Raw genomic sequence first — 22,700 nt, 5'->3', positions numbered from 1 at the left:
AGTTCCTCATACTCCCCCCCCCCCCCCCCCCCCCCCCCCCCAAAATGAGGGGAAGAGAAAAAATTTACAGGATTAAAGAGTTAACAATTGAAAAATCATCTCTTTTCCCCCCCCCTTCCTCATCCCACATAGTCACCCCACCACTTTGTCCCAGGAGCTCTTTCTCTCGCCAGACTATTCCAGCTTCTCGTCCACTATGAATGTCCACGCCTCTTCTGCTGTCTCAAAGTAGTGGTACTTCCCTTGGTATGTGACCCACAGTCTCGCCGGTTGCAGCATTCCAAATTTCACCTTTTTGTGAAGCACCGCCTTAGCCCGATTGAAACTTGCCCTCCTTCTCGCCACCTCCGCACTCCAATCCTGGTATACGCGGATCACCGCGTTCTCCCACCTGCAGCGCCGAGTTTTCTTCGCCCATCTTAGGACCATCTCTCTGTCATTATAGTGGTGAAACCTCACCACTATGGCTCGAGGTATTTCTCCTGCCCTTGGTCTTCGCGCCATAACTCGATAAGCTCCCTCCACCTCCAAAGGGCCCGTCGGGGCCTCCGATCCCATTAGCGAGTGAAGCATCGTGCTCACATATGCCCCGACGTCCGCCCCCTCTGCGCCCTCGGGAAGACCTAAGACTCTTAGATTCTTCCTCCTCGAATTATTCTCCAGGGCTTCCAACCTCTCCACACACCTCTTGTGCTGCGCCTCGTGCGTCTCTGTCTTCACCACCAGGCCCTGAATTTCATCTTCATTTTCAGCAGCCTTTGCCTTCACGACCCGAAGCTCCAGCTCCTGGGTCCTCTGCGCCTCCTTTAGCCCTTCAATCGCCTGTAGCATCGGGGCCAACACCTCCTTCTTCAGCTCTTCCACACCGCCGCAGGAACTCTTGTTGCTCCGGGCCCCATATTGAACGGCCACCTTCCGACGCCATCTTGCTTTGAGCTTCCCTTCCTTGCCGCTGCTCCGAAGGATCCACTGCAATCCTGCCGATATCCTCTCCTTTTTCCATCAATATCCGGGGGGATTCCCTTCTATTTCACCGCACAGTGATTTTGGCCGTTTAAAATTGCTGTTGGGGCTCTTATCAAGAGCCCAAAAGTCCGTTCCAACGGGAGCTGCCGAAACGTGCGACTTAGCTGGTCATCACCGCACCCGGAAGCCATGGAATAGCCTCTTCAAAAATAGTTTGTGTTTCCTGCTTTCTTCCTTTCTTACTGACTCTTTGAGTTTGCCAAATAACCTTTTGTGTGGAACTTTGTCAGAAGCCGTTGTAAATCTAGGTACCTCACATTGTAGGACTTCCGCAGTCTAATTGATTTGATACTTCCTCAAAGTCAATAGTTAGTCAGCAAGTTAATGTGCATGTTCAGTCGGCAGTTAGGAAGGCAAATGCAATGTTAGCATTCATTTCGAGAGGGCTAGAGTACAAGAGCAGAGATGTACTTCTGAGGCTACATAAGGCTCTGGTCAGACCCCATTTGGAGTATTGTGAACAATTTTGGGCCCCGTATCTACGGAAGGATGTGCTGGCCTTGGAAAGAGTCCAGAGGAGGTTCACAAGAATGATCCCTGGAATGAAGAGCTTGTCATATGAGGAACAGTTGAGGACTCTGGGTCTGTCCTCGCTGATGAGTGGGGGATCTTATTGAAACTTACAGGATACTGCGAGGCCTGGATAGAGTAGATGTGAGAGGATGTTTCCACTTGGAGGGAAAACTAGAACCAGAGGACACCATCTAAGACTAAAGGGACGATCCTTTAAAACGAGATGAGGAGGAATTTCTTCAGCCAGAGGGTGGTCAATCTGTGAAACTCTGCTGCAGAAGGCTGTGGAGGCCAAATCACTGAGTGTCTTTAAGACAGAGATAGATAGGTTCTTGATTAATAAAGGGATCAGGGGTTATGGGGAAAAGGCAGGAGAATGGGGATGAGAAAAACATCAGCCATGATTGAATGGCGGAGCAGATTCGACGGGCCGAGTGGCCTAATTCTGCTCCTATGTCTTATGGCAGACGTTTCCTTTCTAAAGTAGTCGCTGCTAAGTGAATTACCAGCATAGAAATAATGCTCAAGTTTACTCATCATTTCAGTCGTACAATGTAGATCTGTAGTTACCTTGTACCCTGGTTAAATATGGCATTTTTCCAACCTACCTGGAGGTTTGGTCAACTGAAATTGTGTAAGTTGGGAATTAGGGAAAGAAGTGATGCGTTTTGCCTCCAATACTTGTAGCTTGTTAAACTTGAGGCAATATGTATTTAAGATTTGTCCAATGTTCATATTTGTGCAAGTTGGTGTGTTTTTGAAAAAACCTACATAGAACTAAAAAGTAGATAAAATTTTAACAAAACATTTCATGGGATGCATCTCATTGACAATGCGAGCATTTATTGCCTAATTATCCTTGAGAAGGGGTGGCACTGTTGCTTCACAGCGCCAGGGACTCTGGTTCAATTCCGGCCTTCGGTGACTCTGTGTGGAGTTTGTACTTTCTCCCTGTGTCTGCGTGGGTTTCCTCCGGGTGCTCCGGTTTCCTCCCACAGTCCAAAGATGTGCAGGTTAAGTGGATTGGCCATGGTAAGTTGTCCCTTAGTGCTCAACGGTTAGGTGGGGTTACGGGTTTACAGGGGATGTGGGCCTAGGTAGGGTGCTCTTTCAAAAGGGTCAGTGCAGACTTGCTGGGCGAATGGCCTCCTGCACTGTAGGGATTCTATGATTCCAAGGTGGTGGTGAGCTGCCGTCTTGAAACAGCTGCAGCCTTGTGTGGTGTAGGTACACCCATGGTGTTGTTAGGGACCGAGTTCCAGCATTTTGACCCAGTGATCGTGAAGGAACCGTGATATAGCTTCAAGTCAGTGTTGTGAGTGGCTTGAGAGAATCTTCCACATGGTGGTGTTCCCATGTGGCTGCTGCCCTTGTCCTTGATCGTAGACATAATGGGTTTGGAAGATACTGTCAAAGAATCCTTGGTGAGTTGCTGGGTGTATTTTGTATGTGGTGCACATTGCAACCACTGCACCTGTGATGAATGTTTAAGGTATTGGGGTGCCAATCAAGCAGGCTTTTTCCTACACTTAAGTGTTGTTTAAATAAAGTAGACTAAAAAATGGAATTTGAATGTTAAGAGGTAAAATTGAATTAGGTTTTCAGGATATTCCGGGAACATTTAGAGCCTTCCTGGTTGGGGAATCTAAGAGAGCCAAAGTAAAAATTGCAGCCAGATATTTTAGGAGTGAAATAAGGAACTATATTACACAAGAGTGTGGTGGAAGTTTTGAACTTTATTCTACAAACAGCAATTGATGCTTGGTCAGTTCATTTTAAATCTGAGATTGAAAAGTTTTGTTAACCAAAGATGTTAAGGGGTATAAGCTACATGATGTTCAGGTCACAGATCAGTCATGATCTCACTGAATGGGAGCTAAATGGCCTACTCCTCCCATGATATCTGATCATTGTCCCATGACGCACTCAAAATGGTAGTAAGTTCTTGCCAAATCCAAACAATTGAAGACACATTCGCATGCTGCAATGATAGTAAGTAAGGTTTTTCTGGATCAGTGGGCTGGATGGCCACCTTTTATTTGGAATTGCCTGACAGCTAATGCTCTTTGACTGACCCATCAGCATACTTGGTGAACTGTACCCATTTTTTGTTTACCTCAGAGGTGACTTGACTTTTGAGAAGGTGGTTTCTATGAAGGGGAAGATCATCTGTAACTATTGTTTGGGCATAATTATGTTGTTTGTTTTTATACGGAACTCCATTGTGCCAGTTTTAAGTTGGTTTCTAATTCAATAATTTTTCAGTGCTACAGAAAACTCATTGCTCCAGTTGTGCGCTCCCTTGTGCTGAGAATGTATGCCTGGCTGCTCATCCAGTCAGGCATGGCATGTAGAGTATCTCTTCCATTCATAAAATAATCTGTTGATCCCATGCACTACCTTAAAAATGGACAGTTTGGGGAGCTGTTGATAACACTGGGAATGAATATTGATGTTTTTTTTGATAACACTAGGTTAAATGAGGGCCACACAGTGTATTTGGAGCGTATGATAGGCCGTTCCATGTTTGATGAGAAGTACAGGCAATTTGCAGCTATAGGAGGCTGGAAGGATCTTCTCGAAGCGGTGAGTTAATTAATTATGATCCTTTTAATAATTACAGGATGCTGTGCACATTACAGTTAATGCAGTTTCAAATTAGTATCTTTTACTTTAAAAATAAATAATTTGACCATTTAGATGCTCCGTGCAATGTTACACCCCTTTGCAGGTATTGGAATAAGTTGATGTGTGAGATGAAGGCTGACCTCAGTTAGCTCCCTCTTTCTGCCAGTCTGTGACTACCATTTTGTACAATGCTTTGTGATTACAGCACTAAATTTACTGTTTTGTGAATGGCAGTGAGAGCCATGGCTGAGGCTCAGGCCAAGTTGCAGGGAGACTGGACAAGGAATTGGCCTGACATTGAGCAGCTGATAAGGGTGGAATCGAGCATTCCCCATGACGTGACCACAACAATTTGCATTTATGTAGTGCATATAATGCAGTAAAATGACACTGTGCTCCACAGGAGTATAGTCAAATAAAATTGACACCAAGCCAAAGAAAGACCCTGGGACAGGTGGCCAAAAGCTTTGCTGGAAAGTTGTGTTTGAAGGAATATCTTAAAAGGGGGAGAGATGGGTTAGGGAGGAAATTCCAGAGCTTCAGGCCTAGACATTCTATGACAATGGTGGGAGATACGCAAAAGACTAATGAATACATATTAATTATCAAAGAAGGCTTTCAAAATGTGAGTGATAGCTTTGCAAACCTGTCTGTCTTTATTCATGCAGCATCTTTATTCCAGTGGATGGTGCTGTTGCCTTTGTGAACTTTTTATCACAAGGTTTGTGTGGAATTCTTGGATTTATTAATTTTAAACAGTGAAGAATCTATTCCTTTCCTTGAGTTGACAGCATTATTTAATAATTTCCACTTTCTATTGCTGTTTGTAATTATATGTACAATTATAACTGAACACATCAAACGGACAGATTTGCTTCCGCATTTTTCTTTTAAAAAGCAAGTCGCTGATCTTCTAATTAAGTGGGTCCCAGTGGCCTAAGATGTGCAGTAACTCCCATGTGTTGAGACACTGTAACTTGTACTCGCTATTTTAAAATCCTTTTAATTATCTTCCAAACTGCATCTACTGGTAATTTTTCTTGCTTTGAAAATGAAAGACTCCTTGTACTTCCCTGAAAAGCAAGTTATAAAGCTACCTTCCTAAAATACCAATTAAGGCCAACTGTATGATTTGGATATTAGCCAGGATATGAAGACTTTGTTCCTCATGCTAATGAATTTGTACATTGCCACAAAATTAATAGGTCCTCAGGAATCCAATAAAGACACCTTTCATCTTTTGTTTTCAAGTAAAATATCCTTTTTCTTGTTTCACAGCTTCTATTCATTAAACCCATGTATTTATGATTGGCACCAAGCATAAATACATAACCTAATTTTAGTTTTGTAATTTCTATATCCAGGACATTCAAAAATAACAGGAGAGTTTAATGGTCTCCATGTGGTCTCCAGCAATGCTGCAATTAGAGGTTCTGAGCAAACTATCCCATTCACAGAACATGGAAGGACATCATTTTAGTTCATGGCTTTGCTGGTAAAAGCCATCCTTTTGCTATTAGCACACGGCACAATTGTCAGCGGAAGCCTGGACTGTATCAATTGTTTCATTGGGAACGTGTTTAGTGTACCTAACGGGAGTGATGGATGGGAACTATTGTTTTGAGTGCTGTTTGGATGGAATGTGGTGATATTATGCATTAGCATTGAGTTCTACGTCAAATATTTTCATCTCGATTTTCCAACAGCAAAATCACTGTGCATTTCGCTCAAGCCTGCGTAATTAATATGCCTGCAGAGGAATTTGTGTGTATATATAACCTTTATATTAACACCTGACCTCAAAAGTTGATTTTTAAATAAAGGAACTAATTCTAATTTTGTTTCTCCACAGATGCTGCCTGATTTGACTCTTTGTATTGTCCTGGTTTTATTTCAGATCTCCAGCAACCACACACTGTTGCTTTTGTACTAATTTTAATTTGATTTCCGTGGACCAGGATGAAGCATAAAGTTTGAATTATAAATAGGTTCATATAATTTCGTTAGTAGGTGGTACCTTTTCAGAAATTGATAGGTAATTGAAATTCATGCTTTCTGTTAGATTGAGACATTTGGTGCGACTAATCCTTTGACCAGTCTGGTCCCCAGACTCTGTGACACTGACCCTGATGATGCATTCTCATCAGTTCCATATGAAAAGGGATTTGCTTTACTTTACCATCTGGAGGAGCTACTTGGAGGACCAGGTGAATTCTGCATGTTGGAAATTTAAATGCAGCTTTGTAAATGGACATTGTGATTTGAATTCCTTTAGATTTGTCAAATTGAAGAAATCTATTTTTTTCACTTGTTGCTAGATATCTTCATCGGATTTGTCAAGGCATATATTCAAATATTTGCCTACAGCAGTGTAACCACAGAAGACTGGAAGAATTGCCTGCATTCATATTTTAGTGATAAGGTTAGTTCCTTTAGATGAATATGTGGAATTAAGTTTTTTTATTTTTTATTGTCACTTTAGTTAGGAATTTCTCTGCATTTCTTTAAATGTCAGTAATCCCCCAAAAAATAGAAATTTGAAAGTTATCAGCTAGTAGATGCAAGCATTTTTGTTTTGCACTTTTCACTGTTAGCTTTGTACATACATACAGGTATAACATTTTGTTTAAATGAACTCTGTAATAATGGTGCCTCAGAGGGAGCATTTGGAATCCACATCTCCCCACTTTCCACTCGCAGGCTGAAGAGAGTAGCCTCGCAACATGAAATGGGTGAGCCACCATGCCTAGCAGCCACATAATAACACTGCAAGAAGTTGCCCAAGTTTAATTTAGTTTCTATAACACTTGTTATGTTATTATTCCCTGACCAAGTTAAATGCAGCATCGCTATAGAATCATAGAATCCCTACAGTGCGGAAGGACGCCATTCGGCCCATCGAGTATGCACTGATCCTCCGAAAGAGCAGCATGTTTAGGCCCACTCCCTGCCATATCACTGCAACCCTATTTAGCCTGAACATCCCTGGACACTAAGGGGCAATTTTATCATGACCAATCCACCTAACCTGCATATCTTTGGACTGGCAGAAACGGGAGCACCCAGAGGCTACCCATACAGACACGGAGAGAAAGTGCAAACTCCACACAGTCACCCAAGGCCGGAATAGAATCTGGGTCCCTGGTGCTGTGATGCAACAGTGCTAACCACTTTGCCACCGTATAGCCCATTCTCACATATACCACCTAACTTGGTGAGCCTTCTACGCTCGCCAAAACCTATTTTCTTAAGAATTCTAGACGCTAATAAATCTGCTATTAACGTTCTTTGAGATTGGGTCCTAGAAAACCATTGGTGCAACAAAGCCTCCAACATGGCAGGACATGGAGTTGGAAGGGCACCATCTGCTACATTGACAGAGGCAAAAAAAAGATGGCAAATAAAACCAGGTCTGCATGTGACCTAACTAGCAGTCCTTAATGGGAAAGTTGCATTCCATCACCAAAATGTTACATTTTTAAGGTGTACATTGACTTTGTCAGGGGAAGGTCGTGCCTAACAAATGTGATTGAATTTTTGGAGCGTGTAACCCAAGTGTGTAGATAAGGGTAGACAGTTGATGTAGTTTACATGGATTTCAGCAAAGCCTTTGACAAGATCCCACATGGGAGACTTATTAAGAAGGCAAATGCACATGGGATACAGGGTGATTTGATGGATTCATAATTGGCTAAGCAGTGGGAGACAGAGGGTGATGATAGACGGCATGGATTTAGTAAGGGGAGGTCGTGCCTGACAAACCTGTTAGAGTTCTTTGAAGAGATAATAAATAGGTTAGACCAAGGCGAGCCAATGGATGTTATCTATCTTGACTTCCAAAAGGCCTTTGATAAGGTGCTTCACGGGAGACTGCTGAGTAAAATAAGGGCCCATGGTATTCGAGGCAAGGTACTAACATGGATTGACGATTGGCTGTCAGGCAGAAGGCAGAGAGTTGGGATAAAAGGTTCTTTTTCGGAATGGCAACCGGTAACGAGTGGTGTCCCGCAGGGTTCAGTGTTGGGGCCACAGCTGTTCTCTTTATATATTAACGATCTAGATGACGGGACTGCGGGCATTCTGGCTAAGTTTGCCGATGATACAAAGATAGGTGGAGGGGCAGGTAATATGGAGGAGGTGGGGAGGCTGCAGAAAGATTTAGACAGTTTAGGAGAGTGGTCCAAGAAATGGCTGATGAAATTCAACGTGGGCAAGTGCGAGGTCTTGCACTTTGGAAAAAAGAATAGAGGCATGGACTATTTTCTAAACGGAGACAAAATTCATAATGCTGAAGTGCAAAGAGACTTGGGAGCCCGAGTCCAGGATTCTCTAAAGGTAAACTTGCAGGCTGAGGCCGTAATTAAGAAAGCAAATGCAATGTTGTCATTTATCTCAAGAGGCTTGGAATATAAAAGCAGGGATGTACTTCTGAAACTTTATAAAGCACTAGTTAGGCCCCATTTAGAATACTGTGAGCAATTTTGGGCCCCACACCTCAGGAAGGACATACTGGCACTGGAGCGGGTCCAGCGAAGATTCACACGGGTGATTCCAGGAATGGTAGGCCTAACATACGATGAACGTCTGAGGATCCTGGGATTATATTCATTGGAGTTTAGGAGGTTGAAGGGAGATCTAATAGAAACTTACAAGATAATGAATGGCTTAGATAGGGTGGACGTAGGGAAGTTGTTTCCATTAGCAGGGGAGACTAGGACCCGGGGGCACAGCCTTAGAATAAAAGAGAGTCACTTTAGAACACAGATGAGAAATGTCTTCAGCCAGAGAGTGGTGGGTCTGTGGAATTCATTGCCACAGAGGGCCGTGGAGGCCAGGACGTTGAGTGTCTTTAAGACAGAAGTTGATAAATTCATGATTACTCGAGGAATTAAGGGCTATGGAGAGAGAGCGGGTAAATGGAGTTGAAATCAGCCATGATTGAATGGTGGAGTGGACTCGATGGGCCGAATGGCCTGCCTTCCGCTCCCATGTCTTATGGCTGCTTTAATGTCTGGAAGCCAGTGACCAGTGGAGTACCACAGGGATCCGTGCTGGGCCCCCTATTGTTTGTCATTAATATAAATGACATAGATTACTTTGTGGGAGGTAGGTAAGTTTGTGGATGACACAAAGATTGGCCGGGTGGTTAACAGCAAGGTTGAGTGTCTTGAGTTATAGGAAGATATAGACGGGATGGGCAAATGGGCGGATAAGTGGCAGATGGAATTTAACCCTGAAAAGTGTGAGGTGATACACTTTGGAAGGGATAATTTGACAAGGAAGTATACTATGAAAGGTCTGACAAGGAAGCTCCGAAGAACAAACGGCCCTTGGCGTGTTTATCCAGAGATCTCTGAAGGCAGAAGGGCAGATTAACAGGGTGGTGAAAAAGGCATTTGGGACTCTCACTTTTATCAGTCGGGCATAGATTCCAAAAGCAGGGAGGTCATGACGGATCTCTATAGAACTTTGGTGAGGCCACAGCTGGAGTAGTGTGTGCAATTCTGGTCGCCATATTATAGGGAGGATGTAATTATACTGGAGAGGGTGCAGAGAAGATTCACCAGAATGTTGCCTGGGATGGAATATTTAAGTTATAAAGAAAGGTTGGATAGGCTTGGGTTGTTTTCTTTGGAGCAGAGAAGACTGAGGGGTGACCTGATTGAGGTGTGCAAGATTATGAGGGGCATGGACAGTGTGGATAGGGAGCAGCTGTTCCCCTGAGTTGATGGGTTAGTTGAGAGGGGACAGAAGTTCAAAGTGAGGGGTAGGAAGTTTAGGGGGGATTACACAGCGGGTGGTGACGGTCTGGAATGCACTGCCTGGGAGGGTGATAGAGACTGGGCATGCCACATCCTTTAAAAAGTGCCTGGATGAGAACTTGGCATACCATTACCTTCAAGGCTTAGGGCCAAGTGCTGGCAAGTGGGATTAGGTGGACAGTTCAGGACCTTTAATGCGTCGGTGCAGACTTGATGGGCTGATGGTCCTCGCCTGCACTGTAGTATTTTGTAAGAAGTCTTACAACACCAGATGTGAATTGTCTCAAGCCAGAAGAGTTGGTAGGATTTCGCAAGCCCAGGCCAGATGTTGGGGGATGAATGTAATGAGACATGAATCCAAGGTCCCGGTTGAGGCCGTACTCGTGTGCGGAACCTGGCTATCAATTTCTGCTCAGCGATCTGCGTTATTGCACGTCCTGAAGGCTGCCTTGGAAAACGCTTACCCGAAGATCCGAGGCTGAAAGACTGCTGAAGTGTTCCCCGACTGGAAGAGAACGTTCCTGCCTGGCGATTGTCGTGTGATGTCCATTCATCCGTTGTCGCAACGCCTGCATGGTCGCGCTAATGTACCATGCCTCGGGATATCCTTTCCTGCAGCGTATGAGGTAGATGACGTTGGCCGAGTTGCACGAGTATGTACCGTGTACCTGGTGGGTGGTGTTCTTGAGTGTAATGGTGATACCCATGTCGATGATCTGGCACGTCTTGCAGAGGTTGCCATGGCAGGGTTGTGTGGTGTTGTCATTGCTGTTCTCCTGAAGGCTGGGTAGTTTGCTGCAAACAATGGTTTGTTTGAGGTGGTGTAGTTGTTTGAAGGCAAGTAGTAGGGGTGTGTGGATGGCCTTGGCATGATGTTCGTCTTTATCGATGACATGTTGAAGGCTGCAAAGAAGATGTCGTAGTTTCTCTGCTCCGGGGAAGTACTGGACGACGAAGGGTACTCTTGTCGGTTGGGTCCTGTGTTTGTCTTCTGAGGAGGTCGATGCGGTTTTTTGCTGTGGCATGTCGATGAGTCGAGCGCCATATCCCATTCTTACGAGGGCGTATTTCAGCGTCTGTAGATGTCTGTTACGTTCCTCCTCGTCTGGGCAGACCCTGTGTATACGGAGGGCTTGTCCATAGGGGATGGCTTCTTTAACGTGTTTAGGATGGAAGCTGGAGAAGTGGAGCATCATGAGGTTATCCGTGGGCTTGCGGTAAAGCGAGGTGATGAGTGTGTCCAAGAAGGAGTATCCCAAGTATTCTATACTGCTCCCGGCTTCATGTTAAATTTGCAAGACAAAAGGTAGCTAAAACGTTCGTGGTCTTGGCGTTTACGTTTACCCAAAGAACAAAATCCAGGTAATCAATAGACGTCTTTCATTATTTTTTAAGATTCCAGGTCCTGTGTACCTGCTACGCCATGTCAGAGATGAGTTCTTCCCTCTGATTCTGGGCATGGAAATAAGAGTCAGAAACATGATAATTGGGTTAAGAGAAAGCTGCTGGAGTGTACCTTTTGTTAGACTTGAGGTTAGAATGTAGAAGGTTGTTGCACAAAGAACCTATTGGGCAAGAGTAGATTGTCCAGTGTATTGCATTACTAAGTGAATAAGCCTTATACTGACTAAATTGAGCAAGACTGACCATAACTGTTGCTATGTATGTTCTCTTGCTCTTTTGAAAATAAAAATGGCTGAATGTTTGTTCCGGCCCCAATTCACTAAAGTATGAAGTCGAAAGATGCATTCACCTGAGGAAGGAGTAGTGCTCCGAAAGCCAGTGATTTGAAACAAACCTATTGGACTTTAACCTGGTGTTGCAAGACTTCTTACTGTGCCCACCCCAGTCCAACACCAGCATCTCCGCATTACGGCTAATGAATGTTAATGAATTACGGCTCATTCGTATGCCGCCTTCACCACCCTATCTACCTGTGCTGCTACCTTCAGGGATCATGGACTTGTCCACCAAGGTCCCTTTGTTCCTCAATGCTCCTATTCATTATCCCCAATGGGACCTACCATTCATTGTGTATATCCAACCCTTGTTCCACCTTCCAAAATGCATCACATTGCACTTATCAGGATTAAATTCCATCTGCCATTGCTCTGCTCAACTTTGCAGCTGATCAATATCAGTCTCAGAAAGAAAGATGGCGTCAGAGTGAGGCGACTTCTTGCAAGCTGTGCCCAGCATACCCTCTAATTCTATCTTTTACTCTCATTCAGTCTCTCCTTCCTTCCCTATGTACGGTATGGTATGCATTGTTTGTACAGCATGCAAGAAACAATACTTTTCACTGTATACTAATACATGTGACAATAATAAATCAAATCAAATCAAAGTCTGTTGCCTTAGACTATCCACTTCACTATCAACAATGTTTTTAAGCTGGCCGGGTGCTCTATCTTTAACATGTGTTGGCTGGATTTCGGCTTTGGGAATATCCAACAAGTAAAAAGGAATTGAGATGGACTGGATCCATCAGGAATGTGCCTTTACCGCACAGCTTGTGGACCAGGGAGAATTAGTGTTTCTACCAAGCCAAACAAAATAACCTGTAAACATCCCCCAACTCCAATTTCCTGTCTGCTCCAACAACAAACTGACTTCTTCTGATCTCTTGGATTCTTCATCCACCATCTCCAAATCACCCAACCCAGATTTCTTTCCTGAAGTCTGATCAACAGTTGACACCCCACACCTCCATTCCACCGTCACCACATAACTTGCCTTATCCTCGGCTGCAGCCTTTTCCATTGTTCCCTGACAATCATTCAGGCCTGTTGCCATGGGGCTGAAACTGCATGATGTTCAGGGAAGCTTGAAAACCCCATCCTAGTAAATATTGGGGAACAATAGCATCCAATTTGAATATTAAAACAAATGGTTTGTGATGTCCTTTAGGTTTAGTAACAAATAGATATTGAGCAGGTTTGGTAATATGTAGGTAGTGAGTCAGTTTCAGAATACGAGGAGTAACTGATACTTGTGCACACAAAGGTACTTAAGGCAGACTCCAAATTGTAATCTGTGCCTATAAATATTGAGAGAGCTCAACTTGAAACTGTCGCCTTAAATTTATTCTATTTTCATTACATTACATGAGTGTTTTTTGCATTAGAAGGTAGACATTGATCAATATACAGTACTGCATTAATGTTTTTACTTTTCACTAGACTGAGATTTTGAATAAGGTTGACTGGGATGCCTGGTTCCATTCTCCTGGAATGCCACCATTCACACCACAGTGAGTCTCCTCTCCCTATTTCAGTAAGGTTTCTGAAATTAAACAACATATAGGTTAACACTTTATTTACATAATTTATTCAACTGGTATGTTAGTTCATCTGTTTCACTTGAAGAACAGGATGTATGTAATTTTTAAATGTGTGATACTTTTTGCCACCTCGATTAGAAGTGGCCTGCTGTTCTGCTCTGGAGCAGCAAATTTAAAAAATAATTTCATGTGGCTTTAATCTCCATCTCACATTTTGAAAACGTGCATTGCGTATGCATGTGTAATTGGCAGAATGTCACCTCAAATTTTGTAATTAAGTTTGGAAGATCATAGAATCCCCACAGTGCAGGAGGCCATTTAATCCATCAAGATTTCTCACTGAAATGTACAAGTAGTTTTTCCTGTAATGTTTGGAGAGGGGAACCTATCATCGCATCTCTATAGTACAGAATAATAATCTTTATTGTCACAAGTAGGCTTACATTAACACGGCATAGAAGTTACTGTGTAAAGCCCCTAGAAGGGGGCCCCTAACACCTGGAAATTAGAATTGTTTACGAACATACAAATTAGGGCTAAGCTGCTTAGGCCCCCCCCCCCTCCCGAGTCTGCTCCATTATTCAAAAAGCTCATGGATGATCTGATTGCAACCTCAACCCCACATTCCTGCCTACCCCCGATAACCTTTCACCCCCTCGTTAATCAATAATCTATCGAGGTCTGCCTTAAAAAATATTTAAAGATCCTGCTTCCACTATTGGATGACGAGAGGGGGTGTGCTTTCTTCGATTGACCTTTGTACTGATGGAACCTATAACCATAGGTGCAGAATTGTGCAATAGAGATTTCATTTGGCACAAACAATGCATTTCAAACCTCTATTAAAGTAAAGTGCCCCAAGTTGAACTGCAGATGATTACTTTCTGAAAAGTGCTGTCATCATCCCACAGCTTGTTGTTGAATCGATTTGCTTTGACTTTTGATCCAAGGTTAATTCTTGGGCTGAAGCTAATGAGTATCATGGCATTTGTTTTGCAGTTACGACACTTCTATGAATGATGCTTGCATAACTCTTTGTAAACGATGGACCATAGTGAGTAAAATTGTTCTGTTTAAGTAAAGAAAAGCTACAAATTCTGGACATGTACTCAGTCAGCCTCCAGTTATTGACATTTTGAGACATCTGATTCTGATAATGGATAAACATCTAAAATGTTTGGAACTGTACGTGTCCGTCTGGCATTGAAGTGGTTCTGCGAACCCTGTTGCTAAACCTATTGCAGAGACCCACTTGTCTGTGTATTTCTGATGGTACATTGCACCATTGTAGAATGTGTGCATATCTTCCTGGAAATTAGATTTCTTCCTGGAAATTAGATCATTTAAAAACTAAAAAGTAATCTCAAAAATGAAACAAATTGAAAACTTAATCTATTTCATTCACTGCCTGCTGCCCACTGAAGAAGTTATTTGAAAATAATATATTTCCTGTAATTGGTCACTCTAAACTACCACCATAGTTATGGTGTCTGACCGTTGACCAAATTATTGGTGTCTGACCAAATCTGCCTTTGATTTGTACATCATTTTTCTTTTGCAATGCAGTACCTTATCTGCCTTGAATGCAGGCAAATATTGGTTTGGGTGTTTGATAATATCTGAAACCTTCAGTCTGTTTCCTGAGTAGCACATTGTATACTGATCCATTTAATAGATATAGTCAGAAGTGAAAATATCTAATCCTGTATAAGTAGCATAATGCAGCAAAGGTGGAATCCATCCAGAAACATTGGAATTTTCCATGAATTTTATTTTTTAATTAAAGTAGAGACTGTTTTAAGTTTGTTGCTTTAATTTCTGCGACTGAACCTGATGTATTACTACTGGGCGGCGAATGTGGAGAAGGTGCGGAACTGGGTCAGAGGGGTTGATTCCCAGTGGGTCAGGGTGGAGGAGAGTTTGTGCAGGGGGTCGGGATTGAAAGCACTAGCAACAGCGCCGCTCCCGATAGCCCCGGGGAGGTACTCGGGGAGTCCGGTAATAATAGCTTCATTGGGAATTTGGAGGCAGTTCTGCCAACACTTCGGGTTGGGGGCAGGGTTAAGAGAAATGCCGATTCGGGGGAACCACAGATTTGAGCCATGGAGGTGGGCTGGAGCAGGGGGAAATGTTTAGATACCTGCAGGATCGAGATTTTGCCAGAAAGGAGATACAGAGCTTCACGGTGGAGCCGGCCTCCACATTGCTGGAGGAGGTGCTGACGACAGGGGGACTGGAGAAGGGGGTAGCGGTTTATGGAGCTATTTTGGACGAGGAGAAGGCACCACTGGAAGGGATCAAAGCAAAGTGGGAGGAAGAGTTGGGAGTGGTTCTGGTGAGAGGTGCTCCGAAGAGTGAATGCCTCCACCTCGTGCGTGAGGTTGGGCTGATACAGCTGAAGTTGGTATACAGAGCACACCTCATGTGGGTGAGGATGAGCCGATTCTTTGAAGGAGTAGAAGATGTGTGTGAACGTTGCGGGGGGGGGGCCCCCGCTAATCATGTTCATATGTTTTGGTCCTGTCCAAAGCTAGAGGGTTACTGGAAGGAGACTTTTAGGCTAATTTCTAAAGTGATGCACATGAAACTGGACCCAGGCCCCCGGGTGGCCATATTCGGGGTGTCGGACCAGCCTGGATTGGAAACGGGTGTGGAGGCAGATGTAGCCTTCGCCTCGTTGATCACCCGAAGGCGGATCCTGATGGGTTGGAGGGCAGCCTCTCTACCCTGTGCCCTGGCGTGGCGGGGGGACCAGTTGGAATTCTTGACTTTTGAGAAGGTTAAGTTTGAACTGAGGGGAAGAATGGAGGGGTTCTACAATTCATGGGCATTTTTCATCATGCACTTTCAAGAACTAGATAACATTGAACATTAGTTGGGTGGGGTGGGTGGGAGGACGGGGGGCGGTGTGTGTTGATGGTGACTATGGGTGATTCCTGATTCCTTTTTGTCATTTGTTTCTGTGAACATGCGGCCTAATGTTTGGGGTTTGGTAGGAGGATGGGATCGTTGTTATTGATATGGGGGTTGACATATTTGTTACTGATTATTGTTTGTTGTTGGTGGGCGTAAACGTGGGAGAAAATGTGAAAAAGGAGGAGAATAAAAAATATTTTATATAAAAAAAATTTGTGCGACTGAACTGAGTCCAACAGCTATTTGGCCGAGTTTTAAAGTGATTTATAGTGTCCTGAATCTGGTTACGTGTGTTACGGTGTTATGAGTTTGGACCAGAACCCTTTTGATTAAGATCTTGGACTAGAACCCAACTATTTCCATTTGGTAAAACTGAGGAATGTTACTGCACCACTGAAGTGATAACACTGACCAGTTAGCAGCTTTTATATTAAAACACACTAATTCGAACCATGATTAAGCACATTAGCAACAAGAAATAGCTTTACAGCATCTTACAACATCTTAACTTGCTTCCTGAAACTTGCCTCTTATTCCAATTATGCAAAACCATATATTTCAAATACCACTTATGGATAAAATTAACAACCAGGGGCGTCATTCTCCGACCCCCCGCCGGGTCGGAGAATGGCCGTTGGCCGCCGTGAATCCCGCCCCCGCCCCCGCCGAAGTCTCCGCTCCCGGAGATTGGGCGGGGGCGGGAATCCAGCCGCGCCGGTTGGCGGGACCCCCCGCTGGATTCTCCGGCCCGGATGGGCCGAAGTCCCGCCCAGAAACTGCCTGTCCCGCCGACGTAAATCAAACCTGGTATTTACCGGCGGGACCAGGCGGCGTGGGCGGGCTCCGGGGTCCTGGGGGGGGGGGGCGCGGGGCGATCTGACCCCGGGGGGTGCCCCCACGGTGGCCTGGCCCGCGATCGGGGCCCACCGATCCGCGGGCGGGCCTGTGCCGTGGGGGCACTCTTTCCCTTCCGCCTCCGCTACGGCCTCCACCATGGCGGAGGCGGAAGAGACTCTCCCCACTGCGCATGCGCGGGAAACTTTCGGCGGCCGCTGACGCTCCCGCGCATGCGCGGGGAAACTGACAGCGGCCGCTGACGCTCCCGCGCATGCGCCGCATTTCCGCGCCAGCTGGCGGGGCAACAAACGCCATTTCCGCCAGCTGGCGGGGCGGAAATCCCTCCGGCGTCGGCCTAGCCCCTCAATGTTGGGGCTAGGCCGCCAAAGATGCGGAGACTTCCGCACCTTTTTGCCGGCGCGATGCCCGTCTGATTTGCGCCGGCTTTGGCGCCAGTCGGCGGGCATCCCGCCGTTGGGGGAGAATTTCGCCCCAGGTTTTACTTATCTTGGTGCAGAGTCCTTGGAGAGAGAAATCTTTTTTTAGTACCAAGCTGAAAACCTGTTCAGCTTAGAGTGCTGGGCGCAATCCCTCTTTCCAGACAGACTGGCCCCATCCATTAGCTATACCTGCTGCACTCAAAGCACACCACATTCTTTTGTCTCTTGTTGCGAGATGTGCCTTGATTTGTTTAAGCTCAGGTTCAAACTGTTACAATGCTATATCTCTGTCTGCAAACAGGTATAATGGCTTTTAATATCTATTAGTAAAACGCTTCCCTTCAAAATCACTGATTACCTCACTTTCAATCACAACTCGAGCACACATACTGTCTGTAAGCATTTTAACCTAGGTTTTTAATAACATTACTGCAAAACACACTAAAATATGACAGTTTCTTTTATTCATTACACTGATTTTATCTCCTAGTTAAATTTGTGAACTCAGATATTCCATTGATGACTGTCTTGCTACCATTAATTTATATATGTAAATTAAAACTGATTTGATACCAATACTGAAGTTCACTTGTAAATGTAAAGTTAATTTTTCTGAATATGAATGTATATTGAAGAGAATCATTGCTTTCAGGCCACAGATGTCGAGTTGGACTGCTTTAATGAAGGCGATCTGAAGGAAATGACATCAATGCAAAAAATTGAATTTCTTGCTCTTTTGCTCTTGGAGGTAGGATAGGTGCAGTGTGACAAAATGTGATTACATCGATTGACTCACTGAAGTGGAGATCATAAAGGTTCACTAAATTCAGCATCATGCAAAGGATTAAGTATAATCTTAGGTTAAGCATGGATTTCAATTTGGTTGTAATGTTTAAATCGCATTGGCTGCCCTTAAACTTTGTATGGACTTCACACAAAAACATTATTCAAACCTGATCTTAGAAAAATGCTTTATATTTACATTTCTCTTTTCTGAGTAGATATGCATTTTAATAATTAACGTGTTCAAAAGAAAATTTGTATTCAGAAATACAATGGACATTGTTGGATTTAGTGTTTAAATTGTCAATGTTGCAGATTATCTAATTTAACCGGTGTGCCGCTTCCCCGAAAAGCAGATTAAATAGCATTTGCATATCTTTAATTATAAAGTTCACAAAACACTTTATAATGAATTAATAAATGTCATGCAGTGAATAGAATCTTTAGGCACATCATTAACACTTTTTATTGGACTATTCTGTTGTCTAATTAATATTTAAGAATGGGTTGGAAAAGATGGTGTAAATGACTGCTGTAGTTAATTTTAAGATTTTATTTAATAATTTCCCGCCAGAAAGAAAGAAAAAGCAGTGATGTAAAAAGTAAGAAAATGATTTTGAACAGGATCGATGTTCAGTTCTTGTTAAATAAATGTTCTTTATTACAGTAACTACTTCTCTTTTTGGTCTTCAGACTCCACTGCGTCTGAACAATGTGAAACGAATGCAGCAAGTCTACAAATTCAACGACGTCAAAAATGCAGAGATCAAATTCAGGTATAATTCAGTGAAAACTATTAAACTGAGTGAGAAACAATGCGGAGAGAGACGGGCCCGGTGAGTTAAAACAGCGGGGAAAGGGAGAGCAGCGTCAGAGTGAGAAACGGCTTGGTTAGGTGCAGTCCAAGGCAGGAGAGCTGGGGCATAAGTTGGCATTTCAGTATAAAGTTAACACATCTGTGATGTCACCAGTAAGTGACTGGTAGGTGAGTCCTTCTACCTTTCTGACTTTGGAAGTTAAGGCTAGTTCGGGAAACACTGCGCAAAGTAAAGATTAGTGAAGTAAAATCAAATTTAAATTCTAATTAAATAAAATAAGGATGCAGGGCCAGGCGATGTGTTATATCTGGAACATGTGGGAGTTGGTAAACCCCATTGTGGTTCATTGTTATGGGCCAGGGTTTAGAGAACCCCAAATTGTATCATGGAGTTCACCTGGCCCACAACATTTACTAGATTGTGGTATGGGGAGCACACGGCCCACTCCACGGGTGTGGTACAGCAGAAATGAAAAAGTATTTTTTTAAGCAAAACAATGTTTATTCTATGAACTCAAGTTAACCTTTTTAAAACATACAGTGAACATCTTAGCAACCATCAATTCAAATACAACCCCCAAAGAATACAACACTAAGTAATCCTTTAAGCTTTTCTTTTAACATCCATACGACTTCAAACACCTTTTACCAGAAGCTCATCAGGTTAATGTCAGTACTGTTATTAGTTTTAAATCACCAGGATCGATTTACAGTCTTTAGATTACTTGGAGTACTTATTGTACTCATTGGAGTTTCGAAGGATGCGGGGGGATCTTATTGAAACATATAAAATTATGAAGGGAATAGATAGGATAGATGCGGTCAGGTTGTTTCCATTGGTCGGGGAAAGCAGAACTAGGGGGCATAGACTCTAATGGGCTAGGCTCTGGCAGATGGAATTCAATGTTGCCAAGTGTGAGGCTATCCATTTCGGGAGGAATAACAGCAGAATGGATTATTATTTAAACGGTAAGATGTTAAAACATGCTGCTGTGCAGAGGGACCTGGGTGTGCTGGTGCACGACTCGCAAAACGTTGGTGTGCAGGTGCAACAGGTGATTAAGAAGGCTAATCGAGTTTTGTCTTTCATTGCTAGAGGGATGGAGTTCAAGACTAGGGAGGTTATGCTGCAATTGTATAAGGTGTTGGTGAGGCCACATCTGGAGTATTGTGTTCAGTTTTGGTCTCCTTACCTGAGAAAGGACATATTGGCACTGGAGGGAGTGCAGAGGAGATTCACTAGGTTGATCCCAGAGTTGAGGGGATTAGATTATGACGAGAGGTTGAGTAGACTGGGACTGTACTCATTGGAGTTTCGAAGGATGCGGGGGGATCTTATTGAAACATATAAAATTATGAAGGGAATAGATAGGATAGATGCGGGCAGGTTGTTTCCATTGGTCGGGGAAAGCAGAACTAGGGGGCATAGCCTCAAGATAAGGGGAAGTAGATTTAGGACCGAGTTTAGGAGGAACTTCTTCACCCAAAGGGTTGTGAATCTTTGGAATTCCTTGCCCAGTGAAGCAGTTAAGGCTCCTTCTTTAAACGTTTTTAAGAAAAAGGTAGATACCTTTCTAAAGAATAAAGGGATCCGGGGATATGGTGTACGGGACGGAGAATGGAGCTGAGTCCACAAAGATCAGCCATGATTTCATTAAATGGCAGAACAGGCTCAAGGGGCCAGGTGGCCTACTCCTGTTCCTAGTTCTTATGTTCTTATTAGACCTACTGGCTGTGACTGCAGCTGTCCAGCTCTGAAAACAAAACATTTTTATTAAAGTTTTCACAAAATATCAACAACAAAAAGTAAAAGGAACCCAATAGAATTAAAAACAAAACAAAACAACCCAGTGCCCCCCTCCCCATACATAAATAATAAATTAACACCCGCTGAAACACATAGCAAATATATACACCCCCTCAGATCCCCCAGTATAGACCAGCAAAAATAAATAAAAATAAAATTAAATGAATAAAATAGAACCCCCCCCCCGCCCGCACCGGGTTGCTGCAGCTGACCATTGTCTACCGTTCTGCCAGGAAGTCCAAGAACGGTTGCCACCGCCTGAAGAACCCTTGCGCCGATCCCCTTAAAGCAAATTTCACCCTTTCCAATTTAATAAACCCCGCCATATTGTTGATCCAGGATTCCACGCTTGGGGGCCTCGCACCCTTCCACTGAAGAAGTATGCTATACCAGGGACGCAAAGGCCAGAACACCGGCCTCTTTCGCCTCCTGCACTCCCGGCTCCTCTGCAACCCCAAATATTGCGAGCCCCCAGCCCGTTTGACCCTGGATCCTACCACCCTCGACACCGTCCTCGCTATGCCCTTCCAAAATTCCTCCAGCGCTGGGCATGCCCAGAACATATGTGTGTGGTTTGCTGGGCTCCCTGAGCACCTAACACACCTGTCCTCACTCCCCAAAAAACCGGCTCATCCTTGTCCCGGTCATGTGTGCCCTGTGCAGCACCTTAAACTGTATGAGGCTGAGGCTTGCGCACGAAGAGGAAGAGTTCACCCTCCCTAGGGCATATGCCCACGTCCCCTCCACCGAGGCCGCCTCCTCCTCCTGCATCACCTGGTATGTTGCCGAGATCCTCCCACTCCAACCCACGCCCCCGAGAGCACCCTGTCCTGTACCATGCGTGGCGGCAGCAGTGGGAATTCCACCACTTGCCGCCTGGCAAGCGCCCTTACCTGTAGATACCTAAAGGCGTTTCCCGAGGGGAGCCCGTACTTCTCCAGCTCACCCAGGCTCGCGAACTTCCCATCCACAAACAGGTCCCCCCAACCTTATCCCTGCCCTGTACCACCCCAAAAACCCTCCATCTATTCTCCCTGGGACAAACCGGTGGTTCCCCCGTATCGGGGTCCACACCGAGGCCCCCACCCCGTGCCGCCTCCATTGCCCCCAGGTTTTGAGGGCAACCGCCACCACCGGGCTCGTGGTATACCTCATTGGAGGGAGCGGTGCCGTTGCCAGTGCCTCCAGACTCGTACCGTCACAAGACAACGTCTCCAGCCTCTTCCACGCCGCCCCCTCCCCCTCCATCATCCACTTGTGCACCATCGCTGCACTGGCGGCCCAGTAGTATCCAGAGAGGTTGGTAAGCGCCAGCCCCCCCTCCCCATCCCTACTCCGCTCCAGGAACACCCTTCTCACCCTCGGAGTCCCTCGCTCCCACACAAACCCCGTTATGCTCCTGTTGGCCCGCCTAAAGAAGGCCTTCGGGATAAGAATGGGGAGGCACTGGAACAGGAACAAAAACCTTGGGAGCACCGTCATCTTGACTGACTGCACCCTACCCTACCACCTCTTAAATTCCTCCTCCATTTTCTCCACCAGCCTCGTGAAATTAAGTCTATGCAGGGCCCCCCAGCTCCTGGCCACCTGGACCCCCAAATACCTGAAGCTCCTCTCCGCCCTTTTTAGTGGGAGCTCGCCAATCCCCCTCTCCTGGTCCCCTGGGTGAACCACGAACAACTCGCTCTTCCCCATGTTGAGCTTGTACCCTGAGAAATCCCCGAACTCCCTGAGGATCCTCATTACCTCTGGCATTCTCCCCACCGGGCCCGCCACATATAGCAGCAAGTCGTCCGCATAGAGCGACACCCTATGTTCCGCACCAGCCCCCTCCAGTTCCTCGACTCCCTCAGTGCCATAGCCAGGGGTTCAATCGCCAGCGCGAAGA

At 44.8% G+C, this 22,700-nt stretch overlaps 1 protein-coding gene across 1 annotated transcript in view; it reads left to right on the top strand.

Annotated features, from left to right (window-relative positions):
- The window catches only part of lta4h (leukotriene A4 hydrolase), a 98,458-nt gene that overhangs the window by 48,504 nt on the left and 27,254 nt on the right, over positions 1-22,700 (top strand). Inside the window, exons 11-17 of the mRNA XM_072471931.1 lie at positions 4,014-4,125; positions 6,230-6,374; positions 6,486-6,589; positions 13,112-13,182; positions 14,212-14,266; positions 18,058-18,153; positions 18,882-18,964. Coding sequence (XP_072328032.1) covers positions 4,014-4,125; positions 6,230-6,374; positions 6,486-6,589; positions 13,112-13,182; positions 14,212-14,266; positions 18,058-18,153; positions 18,882-18,964 — 666 coding nt within the window. The remainder of the gene's footprint in view (positions 1-4,013; positions 4,126-6,229; positions 6,375-6,485; positions 6,590-13,111; positions 13,183-14,211; positions 14,267-18,057; positions 18,154-18,881; positions 18,965-22,700) is intronic.

Source organism: Scyliorhinus torazame, chromosome 13 (assembly GCF_047496885.1).
Source record: "Scyliorhinus torazame isolate Kashiwa2021f chromosome 13, sScyTor2.1, whole genome shotgun sequence".
NCBI classification, from domain to species: Eukaryota; Metazoa; Chordata; class Chondrichthyes; order Carcharhiniformes; family Scyliorhinidae; genus Scyliorhinus; species Scyliorhinus torazame.
Note: the sequence above shows the minus strand (reverse complement) of the source record. Positions and strands in the feature narration are given on the sequence as shown.